This window comes from Lynx canadensis, chromosome F2 (assembly GCF_007474595.2).
Source record: "Lynx canadensis isolate LIC74 chromosome F2, mLynCan4.pri.v2, whole genome shotgun sequence".
In the NCBI taxonomy this organism is placed as follows: Eukaryota; Metazoa; Chordata; class Mammalia; order Carnivora; family Felidae; genus Lynx; species Lynx canadensis.
The window spans coordinates 70,714,589-70,733,722 of record NC_044320.2 but is presented as its reverse complement, the minus strand read 5'-3'; the positions used below and the strand labels follow the sequence as shown (position 1 = coordinate 70,733,722).

At 42.8% G+C, this 19,134-nt stretch overlaps 2 protein-coding genes across 2 annotated transcripts in view; one reads left to right on the top strand and one right to left on the bottom strand.

Moving 5' to 3' along the window:
- CLVS1 (clavesin 1) overlaps window positions 1-14,393 on the top strand; it is a 171,938-nt gene extending 157,545 nt beyond the window's left edge. The window contains exon 6 of the mRNA XM_030303731.1: window positions 14,220-14,393. Coding sequence (XP_030159591.1) covers window positions 14,220-14,307 — 88 coding nt within the window. The 3' untranslated portion in view covers window positions 14,308-14,393. The remainder of the gene's footprint in view (window positions 1-14,219) is intronic.
- Window positions 14,394-15,817: 1,424 nt separating this feature from the next.
- ASPH (aspartate beta-hydroxylase) overlaps window positions 15,818-19,134 on the bottom strand; it is a 222,895-nt gene continuing 219,578 nt past the window's right edge. Inside the window, exon 25 of the mRNA XM_032591961.1 lies at window positions 15,818-18,170. Coding sequence (XP_032447852.1) covers window positions 18,020-18,170 — 151 coding nt within the window. The 3' untranslated portion in view covers window positions 15,818-18,019. The remainder of the gene's footprint in view (window positions 18,171-19,134) is intronic.

Below are 19,134 nucleotides of genomic sequence, written 5' to 3'. Positions count from 1 at the left end.
TGCAGGGGGGTGGTTTGGATAAGGTGACATGGAGGTGTGTGGATTAAAATTTGTGGAAAGTTGGGGAGGGTTTGAAATTGCTTTGGGGGGAAACATAGTAGGTGTAAGACAGTATTGAGAGGAGAGGTAGGAGAGGTGCTAAGGAGTATACAGTGACCTCCATGCTACCGGGTAGCGTGAGCTGCATTTCTCATTAGCTACCAGGCTGACCCGGACAAGCCATATTGTTGGGCCCAACTAAGACTGGGATTTGTTGGATTTTATTAGGTAGTTCAGGGTATGGCCAAGAGAAAGATTAAGGGCTTAGCCATGTAATCTCAGTCTGTAGGGAGGGAAATGGAGCTGAGAGGGGCCTCGTGCACAAGGAGGTATGGGTGTTGGCCAGAGATGGTTGTAAGGAGACAAAGACATCCAGTCACTGACCAAAATGCTCAGGAGTCATCGCCCTGAGTCCTTGCCCTGTCATTGGACATAGAAAAAAGAGGATGAATGGTGGCACAACGCCTCGGAGAATGCCAGAAGGAACAGGAACGAGACTGCAGGTGGTGGTGTAGCTTTGCAAAGGGATACTCAGTGGGGCAGGTAGCATGCTTGCGGTTTACGTTCTCAGGGCCTCGCTCAGAGGCAGGCCAAAGATAAATGTCCAGCACGTACTCCCTGAATGAAGAATGAATGAAAGAACAGGGCTCAAAATTAATGGAAATATTTTCGTAAGAATTCACCTACCTCAGGCGGTTATTCTTCTGGTGAGGCTTTGATGTGTGACTAAAATCATAGTTCCGCCTATTGATCTGGATGCGTTATTGTAAAATCTGACTTTTGTGTTATTTTGAAAGTCAGTCAGGGGCCTTTCATTTGAACCAAAGTAAAGCAATAATCCAAGTGAAAGCACAGTAACCCTTTATGTGGCTTGAACTATAGACAGACATAAAGCATCGTCCAAGTTGAAAAATGAATTGAGGGGCACCCGGGTGGCTCAGTCGGTTAAGCATCCGACTTTGGCTCAGGTCATGATCTCACACTCTGTGAGTTTGAGCCCCGCATCGGGCTCTGTGCTGACAGCTCAGAGCCTGGAGCCTGCTTCAGATTCTGTGTCTGCCCCTCCCCTGCTCATGCTCTGTCTCAAAAATAAATAAAAACATCAAAACAAAATTAAAAAAGAAAAGAAAAGAAAAATGAATTGAATGAATTGCAGTGTTGCAAATGGAGGAACGGGGAAGGTGTCTGTGGGTTGGTTCTAGGAAGGGAACACTGCTTTCTTGAAGGTATACTTTAGGATACCCGCTGTGTATTCTACCCTCGTGGAGGGTAGAATGAGGCGGGATAGCTGGTTCCCACCAGAGATACACAAAGTTGCTGGAGGAGCATTCTTACTAAGCAGCACGTCTCCTTTCCCCGGGGCTTCTTCATCACCTGCTTCCCAGCACTTCTCAACTTCCAGAGTTTCCCATTTGCTTCTGTTTCATTGTCTGTGTCAGCCCCCACCACCTCTGCAATCAAGGATCCTCTGACTGGGTCAGTCCTGTGGCCCAACACCTAGACTGATCCCCAGCTTCGAGAAGGCATAGTTCTGACTTGACTACTGAGTCTTGGCATCCCCTCTCCAATGTATGAACAGCTCCAGAGGTGACAGACAGAGGTCGTGATAGTAACTTCCTTCTCTTTCATGTAAGTGCCTTGAAGCCAGAGATTTTTTCTTTCTCAGCATACAGCGTGCGCTCGAACCTTGTGAAAGAACGTATCGTATGACATAGACGCTGAAAACTGTGAAGTGGAAAGCAGGATGGCCTCAGTTCCCCAACTTGGAATTTCTGAAATGTTTTCCTGTCCTCCCCCGCCCCCAGATCATTTTTCAGAGACGAAGACAGATATTCCTAAACTGAAAGCTATTCTCTATTAAGCACTATTATTCTCTCATACGTAAGACACTTCATGAACTCTTTTAAACCTTTAAGATATTGAGTGAACTAGGGAACAGAATCAGGAATGTGGTTGGAAATGAGCTGCACCTGACAAATGCTTACAGCTCGTCTTGACGTAGACAGAAGCAGGTTTCCGCAGTGTTGGCTTTGGAGCAGTGCTTTCTTTCTTAAAAAATAAAATTAATGTTTATTTATTTTTGAGAGAGAGAGAGAGAGAGACAGAGACAGAGCTTGAGTGGGGAGGGGCAGAGAGAGAGGGAGACACAGAATCCAAAGCAGGCTCTAGGCTCCGAGCTGTCAGCACAGAGCCCGATGCGGGTCTTGAACCCACAGACCTCGAGATCGTGACCTGAACCTCCAGATGCCCCTGGAGCAATGCTTTCAAATTTTAACTTGTGCACAAAGCAGCAGGATCTTGTTAAAATGCGGCTTCTGATTCCATAGGTCTGGGGTGAGCCTGAGACTCTGCATTTCTAACCAGCTCTCAGGTGGTGTCCATAGGGCTGGTCTGACGACCACGCTTTAAATGGCAAGGCCCTGAACTGTAGGATTTTTCCCACAAGCCAGAGCGGATACGGATGTTTTTGGATTTGTCCTGAGCCTTCTTGAAAAACGAACGTTTCAGGTGTTTGGGATTTAAAAAATATATAGATTTTTAAAAATAGATGCCTTTTAAAAATAGATTTAAAAATAGATCAGAATAGATTATTCTGCCCACGTTATAAATAAAGTGACTCAAGTATGCAGAGATTAAATGACTTAGGCCAGATTACAGAGCTAGGAGGTGGAAAAGTGTTTTAAATCTAGTTCTTTTCTTTCCAAGTTAAATGCTCTGTCTCCTTGATCACGACTGTTCTCATGTTACTTGTGTGTTCATTCCTTCATTCACTCCACAAAGGTTATCAAGCACCTTTTGGGGGGCGGGATTTGCCTTTGCTCGAGCTGCTGCAGCTGTCGTGGATATCTGTCCCCATTTCTGCCAGCCCCGATTTCTACCCTGTCTTTAAGATACAGTGGAAAAGCAACTTACTCCCTCCCGCTTGCCATGCACTGTGCTGTCCCCAAACCCCACTGTGAGTGGGGAAGATACAGACGTTCGGGAATTCAGGCTCATACAGTAATATCAAAGGAGATCCATGAATATACTGTCATTTAGATCCGTGAACATACTGTCATTTGACTCAAAAAATAGGCTTTTATGAAGAGGTAGTTTCTGTCGAGAACGCTAGCCATCCTTTTCAAACTCAGAGCGAGTGAGTCATCCTCATTGTCTTAGTTCTTGACAGCTTTTGGCATTTCTCTACCTGCTTCAGGACATTATATCCTAGTTCTACCAAAGCAGCTCCTCTGAGGGTGGGCACCACCAATTTCAGAGGGAGGAGAATAATTAGGAACAAGTAGGAATGCTCTGACACTGGCAGCTCTTTGTGCCGGTCTAATTCTAATGAAAGGTGACTCCATCCAAAGCAGGTGATGCACGCACCTGCAGCCATTTGCAGCGATGCTCTTTTAAGTTATGATTGGGAGCAGAAGAAAACCTCTCCAGAAATATCTGCATGTGAAGAACATATTTTTTTAATGCTCCCGTGACCATCTCAGAACCCCTGAATCCTGCCATTCCTCAAAATTTGGTAAACCGACACACACAGAATCTGGAACGACTGTAAGAACAGCTGACTGGCCCGGGTATAGATTGGGTCCTAAGACATCTCTAGACCTCACTCTGACGCTTGGGGTTCCTATGCAGGACTTGGGCCCAACAACACTACTTATGACCTTGTAGGTGCCCCAGGGTGGCTCTGCTTATAGGAATTCTTTAGTAAATTGCTCGGTGAAGTTAAAATTCTTTTTTTCACGTAGATCGTCCGCTCCATATCTATTTTCTAAATTTGCAGTCTTTGGCTTCCTTCAAAGCCCACTCGGGCTCTCTCTGTCATCAGACAAGTCAGAAGATCATACTCAGGGAAGTGTCAGTGAAAAGATAAACCCTTCCAATTTACATCGTCTCTCCTTGAAAGAGCTCTGAGCACTTTATTATATCTCTTATCTCTCATAGCGCTGTGCAGAAAAGGGTAATACGATCTCATTTTACAGCTGAGAAACTTGGAGTTACTCTAACAGGAACGCATAGCTTCCTAAAGAGCGATAAGCCCCTTTGTAAATAAACTAAGCGGATGTCCATTCGCAGCTGCCAGTTTCCAGCGCGGGGTTCCTTGGCTCCCTTCTCCTGTCCCTTCCTCCCTACACCCCTTCCTTGGCTCGTCTTTTGGTGGCTGAGCTGTGTTCTCAGTGAAATCTAATCGGCTCCCTTGCTTCACCCTACTGGACTTGCCCTATCGACCAACTGCACGTCTGTATAGGCGTTCCCAGCTATTTGCACAAATGCTGTGCATTTAGAAAAATTATGAAGTATGATTAAATACTCCACTGGTCATTATCGATGAAGATATAACCACATAACCTGTAATTCTTAGAACGCTTTCTTTCCTGAATGAAGTTCTATTTTCTTTCCTGATTTCATTCGCTTGCCTAAAAATCACTTTTTTAAAAAATAAATAACAGAGGACTGGTGATATTTGGGTTCAGATTTTAGTTGCACAACGAACTAGGATAATCTTGAGCAAATTAATCAACTTCTCCGAGGCCCAGTTTCTTGATCTGCAAGATGGGATTCATAATACCCACCTCGGAAGGTTATTGTAAGGATTAAACAGAGATAATGCAGGCTGAATACTACTCAGTGCCAAACCTGGCCTGCACGAAGCGTTCGGTCAATGGTTGTGGTGGCGGCCGATGACGGTGACTGTGGTGACAATAATTATAACCAGCTGTGGAGATGGGAGACTCTCCTGTAGGTGATAATTCTAAAAATATCCAAATAAAGCGTGTGTTGAAAACTTCTTCAAAACCTCCTCAGACAGATTTCAGATGTGGCCAACAAGGTTTACTGAATGCCGAGTGGGATTTTTGTGCAAACTCGAACAGCCTTGGTGGCTACAGACTGGGCAGTAGCATCCTCTGAAACTACTCTCTGAGCACAGATCATGTGTGGCGATAAGACGTTTTAAATAAACTAAAACACGTCAATAATGACACAGGAAAATAGTTATTATGTAGCACCTGGCAGATCTGAATGCAACATTTAGAAACTTGCAGAAGTACAGGGGCTCCCGAGTGGCTCAGTGGGTTGAGCATCTGACTTCGGCTCAGGTCATGAACTCACAGATCCTGAGTTCGAGTCCCACGTCAGGCTCTGTGCTGACAGGTCAGAGCCTGGAACCTGCTTTGGATCCTGTGTTTCCTTCTCTCTCTGCACCTCCCCCGCTTGCTTGCTTGCTTGCTCTCTCTCTCTCTTCTCTCAAAAATAAAGATGAAAAATTTTTTAAAAAGAAGAAACTTGCAGAAGTATAAAATATTTTAAAAAGATAACTCTTTTTGACTCTCAAGATCTAAAGGTGTTGGTCACATACTAACTTCAGGAAAGGCATTCCATACCTGGCCAGCTGTTGTCATTTGTAGTATTTTTATGCTTTTCTAGAAGGAGGTAAAAACCAATGATGTGGCAGAGAGGGACTTAGACTATGTGAGTCAATTTAGCTTTACATCTGAATTGGAGAACTGTGAAAAGTGCTTTTCGAGATTTAATGGTTTTTCAGAACAAATGGTGATTGTAACTCAGTCTGGTGGAGTTCATGGAATCTTGGGGCTGAATATATCACCCCATCCAAAATGATTATTTTACAGGTGAATAATGTGAGGCCAGAGAAGCTGAGTGAGGTACTCCATGGCACCCACCACGAGTCGGTGAGGCAGTGATGAGAAGAAGGACTTAACCCCAGCCTAGCCTTCTTCTTCCAGCTCACTTCTCCCAGGCCCCTTACAAGGAACGGCAAAAACCATCTGTAGTCATAACGTCAGTATTAACCAAGTTAGTAGTAATTTTGCTATATGTGGAGAAAGAACTTATTTCTTTTTCATCAGGTAGTTACAATTTCTAAAGTTTTTAAAATATCATTTATTCATTTAGGGACAAAATAAAGGTATATGTTAACCTTCCTCTAAATGATAGCAAATTAATGGAGTCTAAACTAATGAAGTTTCTTTCTAGTTAGGATTCAAGCCACAACAGTGGTACTCAGTAAACAGCTCTCAGGTCACATGGGACCTTGTGTGTGTCAAAGGGAAGATTAAATCAATCAATGCGTGGAATGAGCTTAGAACAATGAATATTGGCAATGGCAGACAGTAATGTTGCTGAGGTCCTTTGAGATGGCTATAAATTTCTTTTTCTTTCTTCCTTTTTTTTCTTTTTACGGTTCATTTATTTATTTTGAGAGAGAGAGAACATGAGTCGGGGAGAGGCAGAGAGAGAGAGAGGGAGAGAGAGAATCCCAAGCAGGCTCCGTGCTGTCAGCATGGGGCTCCATCCCACGAACCATGAGATCATGACCTGAGCTAAAACCAAGAGTTGGACGCTTAACAATCTGAGCCACCCAGGCACCCCTAAGATGGCTGTGATTTTTCAATGAGGATTAGAGTATTATTCTAGGCTCAGCCATAGGCATGATGGAGTACATGAAGCGCTAGACCAATGTTGCCCAACAGAAATATAATGGGAGCCACATACGTTAAACTGTTTGAGTTGTCTTGTAGCCACATTACAAAAATAAAGAAGTGTAATTAATTTTAGTGATGTTTTTATCTAACCCAATATATACAAAAATTATGATTCCAATATGTAATTTTGAAAAGTATTGAGATACTTTACATTCTTTTTCTAATACTGTCTTCAAAATCCAGCCGATCTCAATTCAGACTGGCCCAATCTCAGGTCCTCAAGAGTCACGTGCGGTTAGGGCTCTGTATTGGACAGTGTTGCTCTACTCCTATTTACTTGTAATCCTAATTTCACAAAAGCAACGGCCTCCAGCCTTTCTGAAGGTGTGTGTAGTTTTTCTTGGCTCTTTCTTCCTTGTTATAAGATCAGTAGTCAGTGCCCAAGCCCATCACAGCAAAATAGAAATACATTATACATTTAAATTGAGTTATAGTACATAAAAGGCAAAAACTGAGCTGAATGTTTAGCTCACTCTAAAAATAGTTCACTTCAAAAGTAATAGAATATTTTTCTTGGATCAGTTTCTTTCTATTTCCAGTTCAGTAAATTGTGGCAAATTGTATTGCCAGAGTAGAGGGAGGTTTATTTGTTATTTCTTCACTTTGATGGGGAAAAGGTTTGCTGCTTTATGCGAGAAATACTTAGGCTTATCTTTTAAAAAATGATTTATTGATTTATCCTTCGTGATTTGTTTGGTTCAGTAAACAGTAATTGTTCCCAGTGAAAACAACTGTAAATATGTTGCGCTGAAAGCTACATAAATGATTGCTAATCAGATGGAAATTTGTGTTACTTCTAAAAATACAAGGTAAGGCAGTAAGGTTAGCATTCGTGAGCAATAATCTATTTTGAATTTTTTAAATATTAGTCTCTCAATTTTGAAATGTTGGTTCTTCACAATGCATGAGTATACACAATTCTCTCTGGTAAACTTTACAATGAAGCAATTGGAACTTTGAGTTGCATCCATGCTTTGTGGCTACATTTAGGAAAGAATTCAGTGTTCCCAGACCTTAATTTTCTTATCTGCAAAAGGGGTAGAATAAGAAGAGCTAAAAATGAATGGGCATGTTTAGCTGAACACGTTATATGTCTCGTGCATCGAATCCTCTTTATTCCCACCTCGCATGATATCATTTTACATACGAAGAGGTGGAATTTGCCCAAGATCAGAAAGCCAGTGGTGAAGCCATTATTCAAGCCCAGGCTGGAGCTCCCTGGCAAAATGTCCTTGATACTTGAACCTACAGGGAGAAAAGGAGGCTTCATAAAATTACTTAGAAGAATTCTTTAATGATACATTTAAAAAAAATATTCTTTCTGTTTAGAAGTCCTTACATAGGCTCATTAGAATATGAGGCAGTTCCATGCTATTCCACAAAACCAAGCCCATCCTTGACTTTAAGAAGTAAAACCAGGGTAATGGAATACTTCCTGAATGGAGCGATGAGGTTGGTCCCTGGAAAACAAATGGTTAGGACCTGAGTTAAATGAGGGTTTGACTTAATTGCCTCTGAGCCTCCTTATATCTCTGGGCTCCCGTGATGCCTGGTGAATGCCTACGGTTGAAGGGCAGAGTTCCGGTGTCCTCCTCACTTGGGGTCTGCATGGTCAAAGCCAGGCAATGGCAGTTCATTAGTAAGAATGCTATGTAGTGATGGCTTTTGAGATAAAGTAGCTAAACAAAGTTTTGGAAATAAACTTCTGAGAGCAGAAGTCTCAGTCCGATTATTGGTCAATGCAAAATGGACTGGCTCATGGTGAACATTTCCCACCTTTGTCTTGTTCTTTCTGGAATTTAATTGCTTTCCTAATCAGTAAAATTCAACCATGGCTAAAGATCTTTGGTGGTACGGAGTGGGGAAAGCTCCAAGCGCTAGAGAAGTGAAAGGGAAGGTAGTGGGTAAAAAGAGAGAGGGAAGGGAAGGGAGAGAGGGAGAGAATGAATATAATGGCGGGAAAACAAAATGTTGCTATCAAGGCTGGAATGAAGGCTTTGTTAGGGTAGTTGGCTACACCACTGAGATAACCATGGCGGAAATAGCTCAAATCCCTCCCCTGTCTGCCCGTGGGGTCAAGCTGGCTTCAGTGTCAGAAAGCGGACTCCAGAGAAAAGCCTGAAATGTTTATTTCTGTGAAAGTGTCAAGCTTCTTGTGAGGAGGCAAAGCCACTGAATGGAGAGATTACCACCGAGAGTGATCTGGACAAGGAAGTCGCAAGGCGAGAGGCTCCTTAGTGGTTAATGTGCTAAATACACAATTTCTGAGCACTCTGTTTACCCGTGGTGGAGACACTTTTATCAGTGAGCACTTGATCGGTCTTCTTAGAGAGTACTTTGACTCTGCCAAATGTCCAGAGGGAAGCATTTAAGGAGGATGTTTCTCTTGGGTTCTTTATTTATACCAGATTTGTAAAAAAAAAAAAAAAATGCAATGTTTGCTTTCTGTTTCCCCAGTGAATTTCAACTACTTCACAATGCAGCGTGTTCCTTATATTGAATGTCCATTGTGCGACCAGGCACATGGGATGATGTCATGCTGAGAGTAAAAAGGCTATGGTCATTGTCTCAATCAGGGGAAAGGCAGATAAAAAAGAAAACATTAAGTTCCATTCCTCATGCTCGGCTCCTCCAAATTGATCCATTTTACCAAGACACGCAGTGTATTGACTGAGGTAAAAAAGCCTGCATTGTGTCCCTGCTGTCAGTACAGGTATTGAAAGAAATCACACTGATCTAAATTTGACCCCAAGTGGAAGGAGGAAGAGTCACCCGAATGAGCACTGTGAATGATGTCATTGTGTGAACAATAGCCTTTTCCTTCCTTCTTGTCCTTCTAGACCTAACGCCTCACCTCCTCCGAACACCCTGTCTTCTGGGTGCCTATCACAGTAATCTCATATCTGGGTGTGAGTCTAGCTTGGGGTAACTGAAGCAGTATTTCCACAAGAAAACTAAGGTTCCTGAACATTTGCTCAGGAGACATCCTCAAACATTTCTCACTATGAGTGTAAATAAGTGATTTTTGTTTGAAAATTCAATATTTGACATGTCGTGGATCTGTTCTTTTCTTTTTTTTAAGTTATTTATTTTGAGAGAGAGAGAGCGCAAGCAAGGGAGGGGCAGAAAGAGGGGTACAGAGGATCCGAAGCAGGCTTCTCCCGGACAGCAGAGAGCCTGATGCAGGACTCGAACCCATGAACGGATAGATCATGACCTGAGCTGAAGTCAGATGCTTAACTGACTGAGCCACCCAGGCGCCCTGAATTTTTTTCCACAGTGGCTCCCAAAATAGGGAGGGGAAGTTTGGAAACCAATCTAATTCTCTTTAAGATCACAGACAATAATTTGGATGGATAACAAATTTCGAGATCCAAAAAGACAGAGATAGAGATATGAGCCAAATTTCAGAAGAAGAAATTGGATACTGAACCATGCACCTTCAAGATGGAAGAGGAATGGTTTACCAGCAGCCTATGCAAATATAGCTAAATTTTCCCTCAGCTGTGTTGAGTAAGTGCCAGAAAGGCTAATACAATTTTAGGTGCATTGTCTATGCTTCAACAGAAGCATAGAAAAAGAAAAAAAAACCCCGAGAAGCAATAATTTCACTCTATTTTGGGGTGACACCCTGTGGGCAACCAGTTGATGAAGAGATTCAGGAGAACGTCCCAGCAGTAATTTTAGAAACCTTGGCACGAGAGGAATCTGGTTAGCCTTGGTGGTGGCAGGAAGAGAGGGCTGAAGGTGTAACCTGACCAACGGGAGGTGGCTCCTTGGTGAGTCACAGAGAGAAACTACACCAGGTGAACCGTCACACAAAAGAAATTCTATTTGCGGCAAATAAGGAGATCACAGGGAAAAACTTCCAAAGTCATGACTTCCCGAGCAAGAGTGGTTAGGTTCCTTTGATTTGGGGTGAAGATAAATATTTAAAAAGAGGCTCCTTGTCACCATATGTGCAGGTGGGTGTAGGGTTGCACACGTGCCTATACATATTTTGTGTGTTATGCAAATGAGGCTTGTGTTCCCCCTGGGGCAGAGATTTTAGTGTTATAATGGGGTGAAGGTAATCGTTGGTAGTTCCAGAGGCCACTCCGTGGTCCCGTGTAGGCACGAGTCAGGGGGTTTATCTCAAGCTGGTCTGGATGGCCTTGTCCGGCACTCGCTATCACCTGAGGGCCGGGGTCGGGTCTCATTTGCCAACCAGGTAAGCTGGAAAGGAGAGCTTAAGGAAAGATGGGGGAAAAGTGAGTGCAAGCAGGTGGGCAGTGATGGTGAGATCTTGGGTTCTAGCTGGCGACAAGGGCACTAGATAAACACTTAGAGGGTGGTCATGTGAGGGCGTCCGGGTGGCTCAGTTGGTTGAGCCTCTGACTCGTGGTGTCAGCTCAGGTCACCATCTCATGGTTTGTGCGTTTGAGCCCCACCTGGAGCTCCGCACTGGAGGTGCGGAGCCAAGAAACGGTATCTAGAAGTTGCAAAGACAGGTTTGAGTTCAGTGTAAAGACGTTTCTGGGAGAGTTGCCCCTCTAGGGCGGCATGGAGGACTGGGGTTCTCAATTTGGACTGATTCAAGGAGAGGCTGCACGGCCCCTTACTGAATACTCCCTGTTGGGTTCATCTCGAGGCGTCACTGCGGTGCCTTGTCACTCTGTGGTTGGGACCTCCCTTGCCATGTTGTAAACGCGAAGCAACCAGCTCGAAAGTAGGGAAGCGCAGTGCGAGGCCCCCGAAGTGGGACAGCCAGCAGGATCTTCCGCGCTCACCAGGGCCTGAGGACAAGGCAGTTAGGCAGCTGCCTGAGGGGCCACACTTCGGGAGGTGGCCTGTGCAGGCACTTGTGTCCCTCTGGTTTTCTTCCTGCTTAGGGCAATGCTTCTGGGCTCTCAGCTTTGCTATAAACCTATAAATCTATTGCCCCCACCACACACACACACACACACACACACACACACACCGGACCCCTCATGAAAGCAGAGGGAGATGCATAGCAAATGTGTCAAATAGCTGAGCCACACTGCAAGCGGGGGCTTCCTCCGTCCTGTCCCGGGACCACATGAAGCCATCTCACTTTCAAAGCTTAGGCTTGGCACCCAAAGTGGGACTGTTCCTGGCGTCACAGTAGAGTTAGAGTAAAAATCTATTGTTTTGAGACAATTGTACTAATTTGCTTCTTGATTTCTTTAAACTTTCTACGGGACGTGCATATCCTGAATGGACATAAGAATCTGGGGCCGGGGGGGGGGGAGTTATTTTTACAGTGAGGTAAAACTAAGGAACACTAAATAGTTCAGATAAACAGCTCTGTAGCCCTAGGTATGCCCGGAAGTGGCATGATGGTGAAAACCCTGTCCTCTATTTGTGTTGCCTTTTCTATGTTACTTGTCCGTCCCCCAGTTCCACCCCTCCCCCTCCCCCGTCTATAAAATGGAGATAATAGCAGCACTCCTCAGGGGTGTGAAAATGAAGTAAGCTAATACATCTAAAGAACTTCCAACAATACCAGGTGCACACAAAACAAGTTGTTAGTGTAATTATATATTGTTCTGGGGGTCATTTCGACCACCCCCGGGTTTAATACGTTTCCAGGACGCACAGGTCCCAGAAAAGCTGTTATACTCAGTTGTGGTTTGTTACAGCAAAAGAATACAGATTAAAATCAGCAAGGGAGAAAGGTGCATTGGGTGAGGTCCAGGTGCACAGGACCAGTCGCTGGCTTCCGGTTGTCCTGACAGAGTTTCATTCTCCCAGCAACATGTGACAACATGCACCAAGTGTGACCAATCAGGGAAACTCACCCACACCGTGGTGTCCAGGATCTCTCTTTATTTTTTTAAATTTATTTATTTTGAGAGGGAGAAGGAGAGAATCCCCAGCAGGCTCTGCACCGTCAGCACGGAGCCCAACGTGGGGCTCAGTCCACGAACCTGTGAGATCATGACCCCAGCTGAGACCAAGAGTCGGACGCCTAAGCAACTGAGCCGCCCAGGCGCCCCTGGTGTCCAGGATTTCTACTGGCTGACGGGGGTCAGTCACACAGACCTGCAGTCTTCAATTCCTCCTTCTCTACCTGCCCCCACAAGAGGTCACACTGATACAGGGTGACTCCAAACCCAGACATACAGAAAAGGCATTCACAAGAAGTCACATTTTTAGCATCAACTATATGGCATGGCGCACAGTCTCAAGCATGCGGAGACATTTTATCAGGCAGGATACCCCAAGGGTTCAGAAGAGCCAGTCCAGGGATAGTCCTGAAGGTTTGGGCAACTCAGGCCTTCTGAGTTCACATTTTATTGCGTGTCGTATGTAAGTTTTGCTTGTCTGGACAATCAAGTTCAACCATTTTAATGTTTTAAATATTTTTGTAATGTTTTTCTTTATTTTTGAGAGACAGAGGGAGAGAGAGAGAGAGAGAGAGAGAGTGAGGGAATGGCAGAGAGAGAGGGAGACACAGAATCTGAGGTAGGCTCCAGGCTCTGAGCTGTCAGCACACAGCCCGACACGGGGCTCAAACTTGTGAACTGTGAGATCATGACCTGAACCAAAGTCAGACACTTAGCTGACTGAGCCACCCAGGCACCCCTTAATTTTTTTTTTTTTTTAGCATGTGAACATTTATTGAATGTATATTGCACACCTATCTCTTATAACCTCTCTATATACTGGAAAATAACTTCAGTTCACATTGTAAACCCAAAATAGAAACTGTTATCATCTGATATGAGAGGGCTTATCAGAAACTACAGATTGCTATTACTGCACTATGGTGACAGAATGCTCTGAAAATTTTGATTGAAATTACACGTCAAATGCTTTACAAATATGATTAGCTTTAGTCCTTATCAATAGCAGTGGGAAGTAGGTAATAGTTCTGTGTTATAGTGACAGAATAAAGGTCCAGAGAGTTTTAAGAACCCCTCCAAGGCTCCTCAGCCAGTAAAGGGCAGAGTCTACATTTACCAATCTGATTCCAAACCTTGTGGTCTTAACATCATGCATGATAGTTTCCTGTGATCTTGAGAAACATGGGCATTTATTAGTATGACCAGTTGGTGCTCAGTGTCAAATAAAAAATATTTTAGTTGATAATGGGCAGAAAAAATATGATTTTATGTTTTAAGTATTTGGGAGAATTAACTAAAAAATTCAAAGAAAGGAGGTGATTCAACTAGCCGTAATCACCCTCTATGGGTTATTACTAATCACAACCATTTATTACATCTCTTTCTCAATGAATCTCGTGTTGTAATTTTTCTTTTCTACTGGTAGAGGAGAATAAGAGAAGTAATTTTTGTATTCCACCCTTGAATACTAAATACTAAAAAGTATTTGGGAACATTAAAAAAATCCGGTATTCATTTGACTTGATGCATCTCAAGATCCGTAGAATGTTTAGACACTGGGGCAGTCTGTGGCTAGAACGCACATGTTACTTTGACCACCAGAAAAGATCTTGGCAAAGAGGCTTTCAAGATGCCTCTCCCCATAAATATGTGGTGTAGAACGCAAAAAAGCCAGCAAGAGAGAGATACAAAAAAAGAGGGGGATTATATTGTTATTCTGAGTGTTTGGATTAATAAGGGGAACTTAAAATCTGAATGCCTTCCAAGGTTCCAAAATTGTTGCCACCATGAATGGTCTGTAATTGCTTCTTTCTCCTTCCCCTATTATTAGATCTCAGTCTGTGGTAGAAGCTGGGACCCTGAAACATGAAGACAAGGGAGAGAACGAGAACACTCAGCCACTCCTGGCTCTGGACTGAACCCCGGCTCACCCCATGCTCCCGCAGATCGCCAGCCTTCAGTGGTATCAGCCACCCGGGAAGCACAGGCGCAACTGACCCACACAAACATGTGCGTTCGCTTGACATGAGGCCCTCCACTCTGCCACCTGGTGATGACTGTCACCAGCCATCGGTCTGAGCAGCCAAAGTGAACAGACTTGAGAGATGGGTTTTTTTTGTTGTTTTTTTTCAGTGAGGGGATTGGAGGTGAAGCAAGGCGATATTCCCCTTTATTTACGGTATTCCCCTTCGCCTTTATTTACGGTATTCAATGAATTGAAAAAGGAAAAACTAAATTGATGCACACACTCCGTTAGGACAAGGATTTTTCTGAGGCACCGCAGATACCCTTTTCAGTTTTTGTGATTTAAGATTAAGCGCACTTCCAAGTAGATACACCAGAATTAAGCTGTGCAGACACAGTTGTCAAGCTCAGTGTAAGTGCAAAGCCCCAAGACAGTAATCTCTCCAGTGATTTCCATTCTTATTGAATTATTTTCTTTGACCTCATCACCAGCATCGAATTGTTCAGCCTAAGGGCATGTTCTTGTAGGTCTGGCTATTTGCAGAGTTTGCTTATTTGGATATCCTGCAAGAATGATTTTGACGTCACATCTTTCTTTCAGGCCACCAGCTGATTACCATGATCTGACTTTAAAGGAAGACGCACACAACTTGAAATATGATTGTTTCATCTTAATAATGTGACTTGTCACAGGCAACATGTATCTGCGGGGGAGGGGGTGGGGTCTCATTGAAAACACATGTCAGTGATGAATGAATCCATTCAAATTGCCTCACTCGGGTCACTACAGCAAAGAAAAGTGCTACTGAAGCATTTAGCGCCCCCCATCCTCCTGCAACCAGTTCAAGGTGTGGAGAAGGGACCTGGCTGTTGCTGAGAGGGTACATATCAATCATGGAGGAAGACCCTTAAAGATGGCTAAATATGCAAATACTGAAAATAGATTAGGATTGCAGGATAAAATGCCAAAGATCATTTTATTTCTTTGTCTATTCTCCTTAGAAATGGAGTCCCCAACTATCCAGTCAAAGGAAATGAAATAAAAGTGAATAGGATACGATATCCTTACTTGGGCCATGTTTCCCCAGATGAGTTGTATGTTTTTACATATATTTTATGCTCCCAGCCATCTGCATGACATGGGCATTTATTAGTATGACCAGTTGGTGCTCAATGTCAAATAAAAAACATTTGAGTTGATAATGGGCAGAAAAATATGATTTTATGTTTTAAGTGTTTGGGAGAATTAACTAAAAAATTCAAAGACAGGAGGTGATTCATCTGGCCATAATCACCCTCCATGGATATTACTAATTGTAACCATTTATTACATCTCTTTCTCAATGAATCTAGTATTTTAGGTTTTTTTTCTACTGGTAGAGGGGAATAAGAAGTAATTTTTGTAATCCACCCTTGAAATAAAATTTAAATAGAATTAAAAATATTTCTCAACCAACTGTATCACAGTACAAGTAAAACCAATTCATTTTATGTAGACATTTCAAATAACAAAATAGTAACACTGAAAATCATTCTACCAATGCAGTGACCAAAATGCTTTCCTTATATTCCATGACAGAGGGAAGAAAGATAAAGAATTAAAGTGAATTAGAAAATCCATTTTATTACTTGTGTTTATAAAACAGTTGAGGGATCCAAGTGTTTAAAACGGTATCAGAGTCGATTATTGCCAACACTTTACAACAGTAAGGATAACTCTGGCTTTTCAATTGGCAACATTTAGAACCTACTGTAGTGACCTGATTTGAAATACCATATTATAATTATTAAGTCAAGAGCTAGTTTTTACTCTAGTCCGTGATTTCATTAAATGAACGTAAGATGATGGTTTAACACTGACAACTCATACTTTAAATTTCTTTATGTGTATGCGGTATACGTGTAAGAACCAAATTCAGTAAGTGACATGAATATTCTTACAGGAGCATTGGATTGTGTTGTCCTTTGTCAGTCATTTCTTCCGTTCAATAAATACTGAAGGACACAACACCTTTTTATTTTCAAGAGTTTGCTTTTTCTTCTGGACTTTGGTAATTTCGATACTTTCCTCATGTGCTTCTTCTATTTTAGTGGGATTGTTTTGGCAAAACAGACGGGAACAAAATATCTTGCAAACCCTTCTCACTGGAAGCTCACGTCAAGCCAAAAGGGTCCATTTCAACGTTAAAGAACTCTTTTTAAAAGACATAAAGCATCCCTCTTTGTCCTTAAATGGAAAGGAAGCACAGGTGTTTTTTTCTACCCGTGAATGAGATTTGGTAACTGCTGTGTCATTTCTTCAGCATTTTTGTTCGTATTGGCTTAAAATTCAGGTACATGAATATCATTACATTCACATAGCTATCATTTCTAGTTTGGACTGGAAACATGCAATATTTAATGCATTAATACTCTTCTAAGTTTGACCATCTTTGGAATAAGGAGGCAAAACCATTTTTCAACTGTTATTTCTACGCCGTGCGTAACATGAAAGCTAAACTATGGACAACGATTGCTACTTCAAAGCTGTATTTAAATGGCAGAAGTTTCTCAAGCCAGGGAAACACAAGAGTCTTCCAAACTCCGTCAAAGAGGAAGGCGATCTGGACACCCTAAATGCAGGACTAAGATCCTGGCATTCTCGAGGTCTTTCACTCTGCCATCCTTCATATTTTTACAAAACTGTGGTGGGGACCCACCTAAGGACCTCCTCACTCACGTGGATCTACAACAGGCAAGGAGACTCTGGGTTCCAGCCCCTTCTCAGACGGCAAAGAGGCCAAGGAGCCCGATGTCCTAGCAGCCACCTCGCTATTTGATCCTGAGAGAACGTTTTTACTCCGAGAAATGTTACTTTTTCAAGTCCTAATTCTCGGCATTAAAAAAATTTTCATGTGGCACTTTCATACCTCGATATAAAATAATTCCATGTCTTCTTTCAGTGTGAAAAGTTCCTCTCAGAAAGACAGAGTCTCTACCATTTGCATGGTGAGGAGAGAAATTAAGACACCGTCTTTCAATGATGATTTGAAATAGCAAAGGGACTCAGTTGGTAGGAAGCAGTACAGTCCGCAGACATCAGCACAATTACATCTTTCTCCTTTGTAGTAGGAAAATATAATTGCTTCTTTTATGAGTGTCTTTCACTAGAAATAATTAAAAGAGGGACGTATGGGTTCACGGGGAACGTTACCATTGAACAGCATTTACACAGCTCGTTATCAAAATCAACAAAAAAGTAGTGGTACGTGATGACAAAATTGCCTAGCTACCCTAGAAAAATATAATTGCATAGAAAGATTACAAGCTAAAGCAATCCATTCACAGTTTCTACATATCTTCTCATTGTACACTGATTTCGGCCTCTTCTAAGTGGAGAAAGCATCTTTGGCTGACAAGGTAGAAGCTATCCCGTATTCACCTGAAAATGTGGCATCAGATGGGTGCCGTCATGGGAGGAAGTACAGCAGAGTACTTTCTACATGAACCGCAGCAAGGCAAATATTCCTTTTAGTGTCTTCTAATCCTAGGAGGAGCCTCAGAAGTTTTCGGGCTGCAAATCAAAGGAATCAAGGGCCTCAGACTTGGAACCTGTGTCCCTACACCCAAGGAGATGGAAGCGGAAAGACAGCCTCTCTCCAGTGTGTCCCAGGCCTGTACAACACACTAAATCGCAGGAAGGCTCTGTCTCTGCTGGGGGGTCAGCTCTGGGTGCCACACGTCCACGATGAATATCAGCCGGAAAGACGCAGCGTCCTGCCATACCTCGTGCTCAAAAGAGTCATCAAAGATGAGCACCTTGCCTTCTTCCCACGTCCTGGAACAGAAAAACATGGGTTCAGATGTCTGAGAATCAACCCATGGCTATGTGCAGATGGGCACTTTCATGATAACCTTTGGGAGATGACCAGATAACTGGAACACGAAGCCAGCATTTATTCTCTCCTTGGTGATTAAGAAAGAATTTAAGGATTCTTACCATGAATACAATTTTCGATGCTGAGCCCTGAACGTGAACACAGGGCAGGGGACTGGTGATAAGAGCATACTGACCTCACCACAGGCTTTGCAATTATTCTCGGAACAAGCCTAGGTGTGGCTTGTAGAGTCAGGCAAGCAGTGAAAGGCGTGCCCCGGTGGCTCAAGCCCACATGACTTCCTGGTCAATGACTGCATGCTGTCCTCCCTTGGCCTTTCAGAGACTGGTCTAGACCTATGGGCAGCACCTGGGTATCTTCATGCCCCGTAGGATACCTGGAAGGGCGCCAGTGCATCTCCAAATGATTTTCTCAACGCTTTCCGTTGGTTAAAGCTCCATTTCGTGGAAGAAGTCCCATTTTATGGAAAGGCAGATTGGGAATGGATTTTGTTTATATTTTTAATGTCATTTGCAATGCAAGTGGGCTATCCATGGAGTATTTTAAATCAATGCTGTAAAACATTCTTCAGGGCCTCCAACATTACTTCATAAAATATGTGTATAGCAGCTAAGACCTAAACATAGTACTAGTCTATATAAAGCAATCAAGACAGAAATATGCAGGGGCAATTACACAATGCCTTTCAAATCCAAAGAAAGTTTATTAGTCATGCTAATGTTCTTCTCTTTTTAAAATAGGTATTTACTGCCAATTTATTACATGCTAAGTTACATTTTTAAAATGAAGTTATTACTAGGAAATTTTCTTTAGTATTAAAGTTCCATGCAAGCATTTGATATTCTATATTGTGGATTAGCAAAAAATTAAAATCATAGGATAGAAAATGCTAGCTTGATTTCA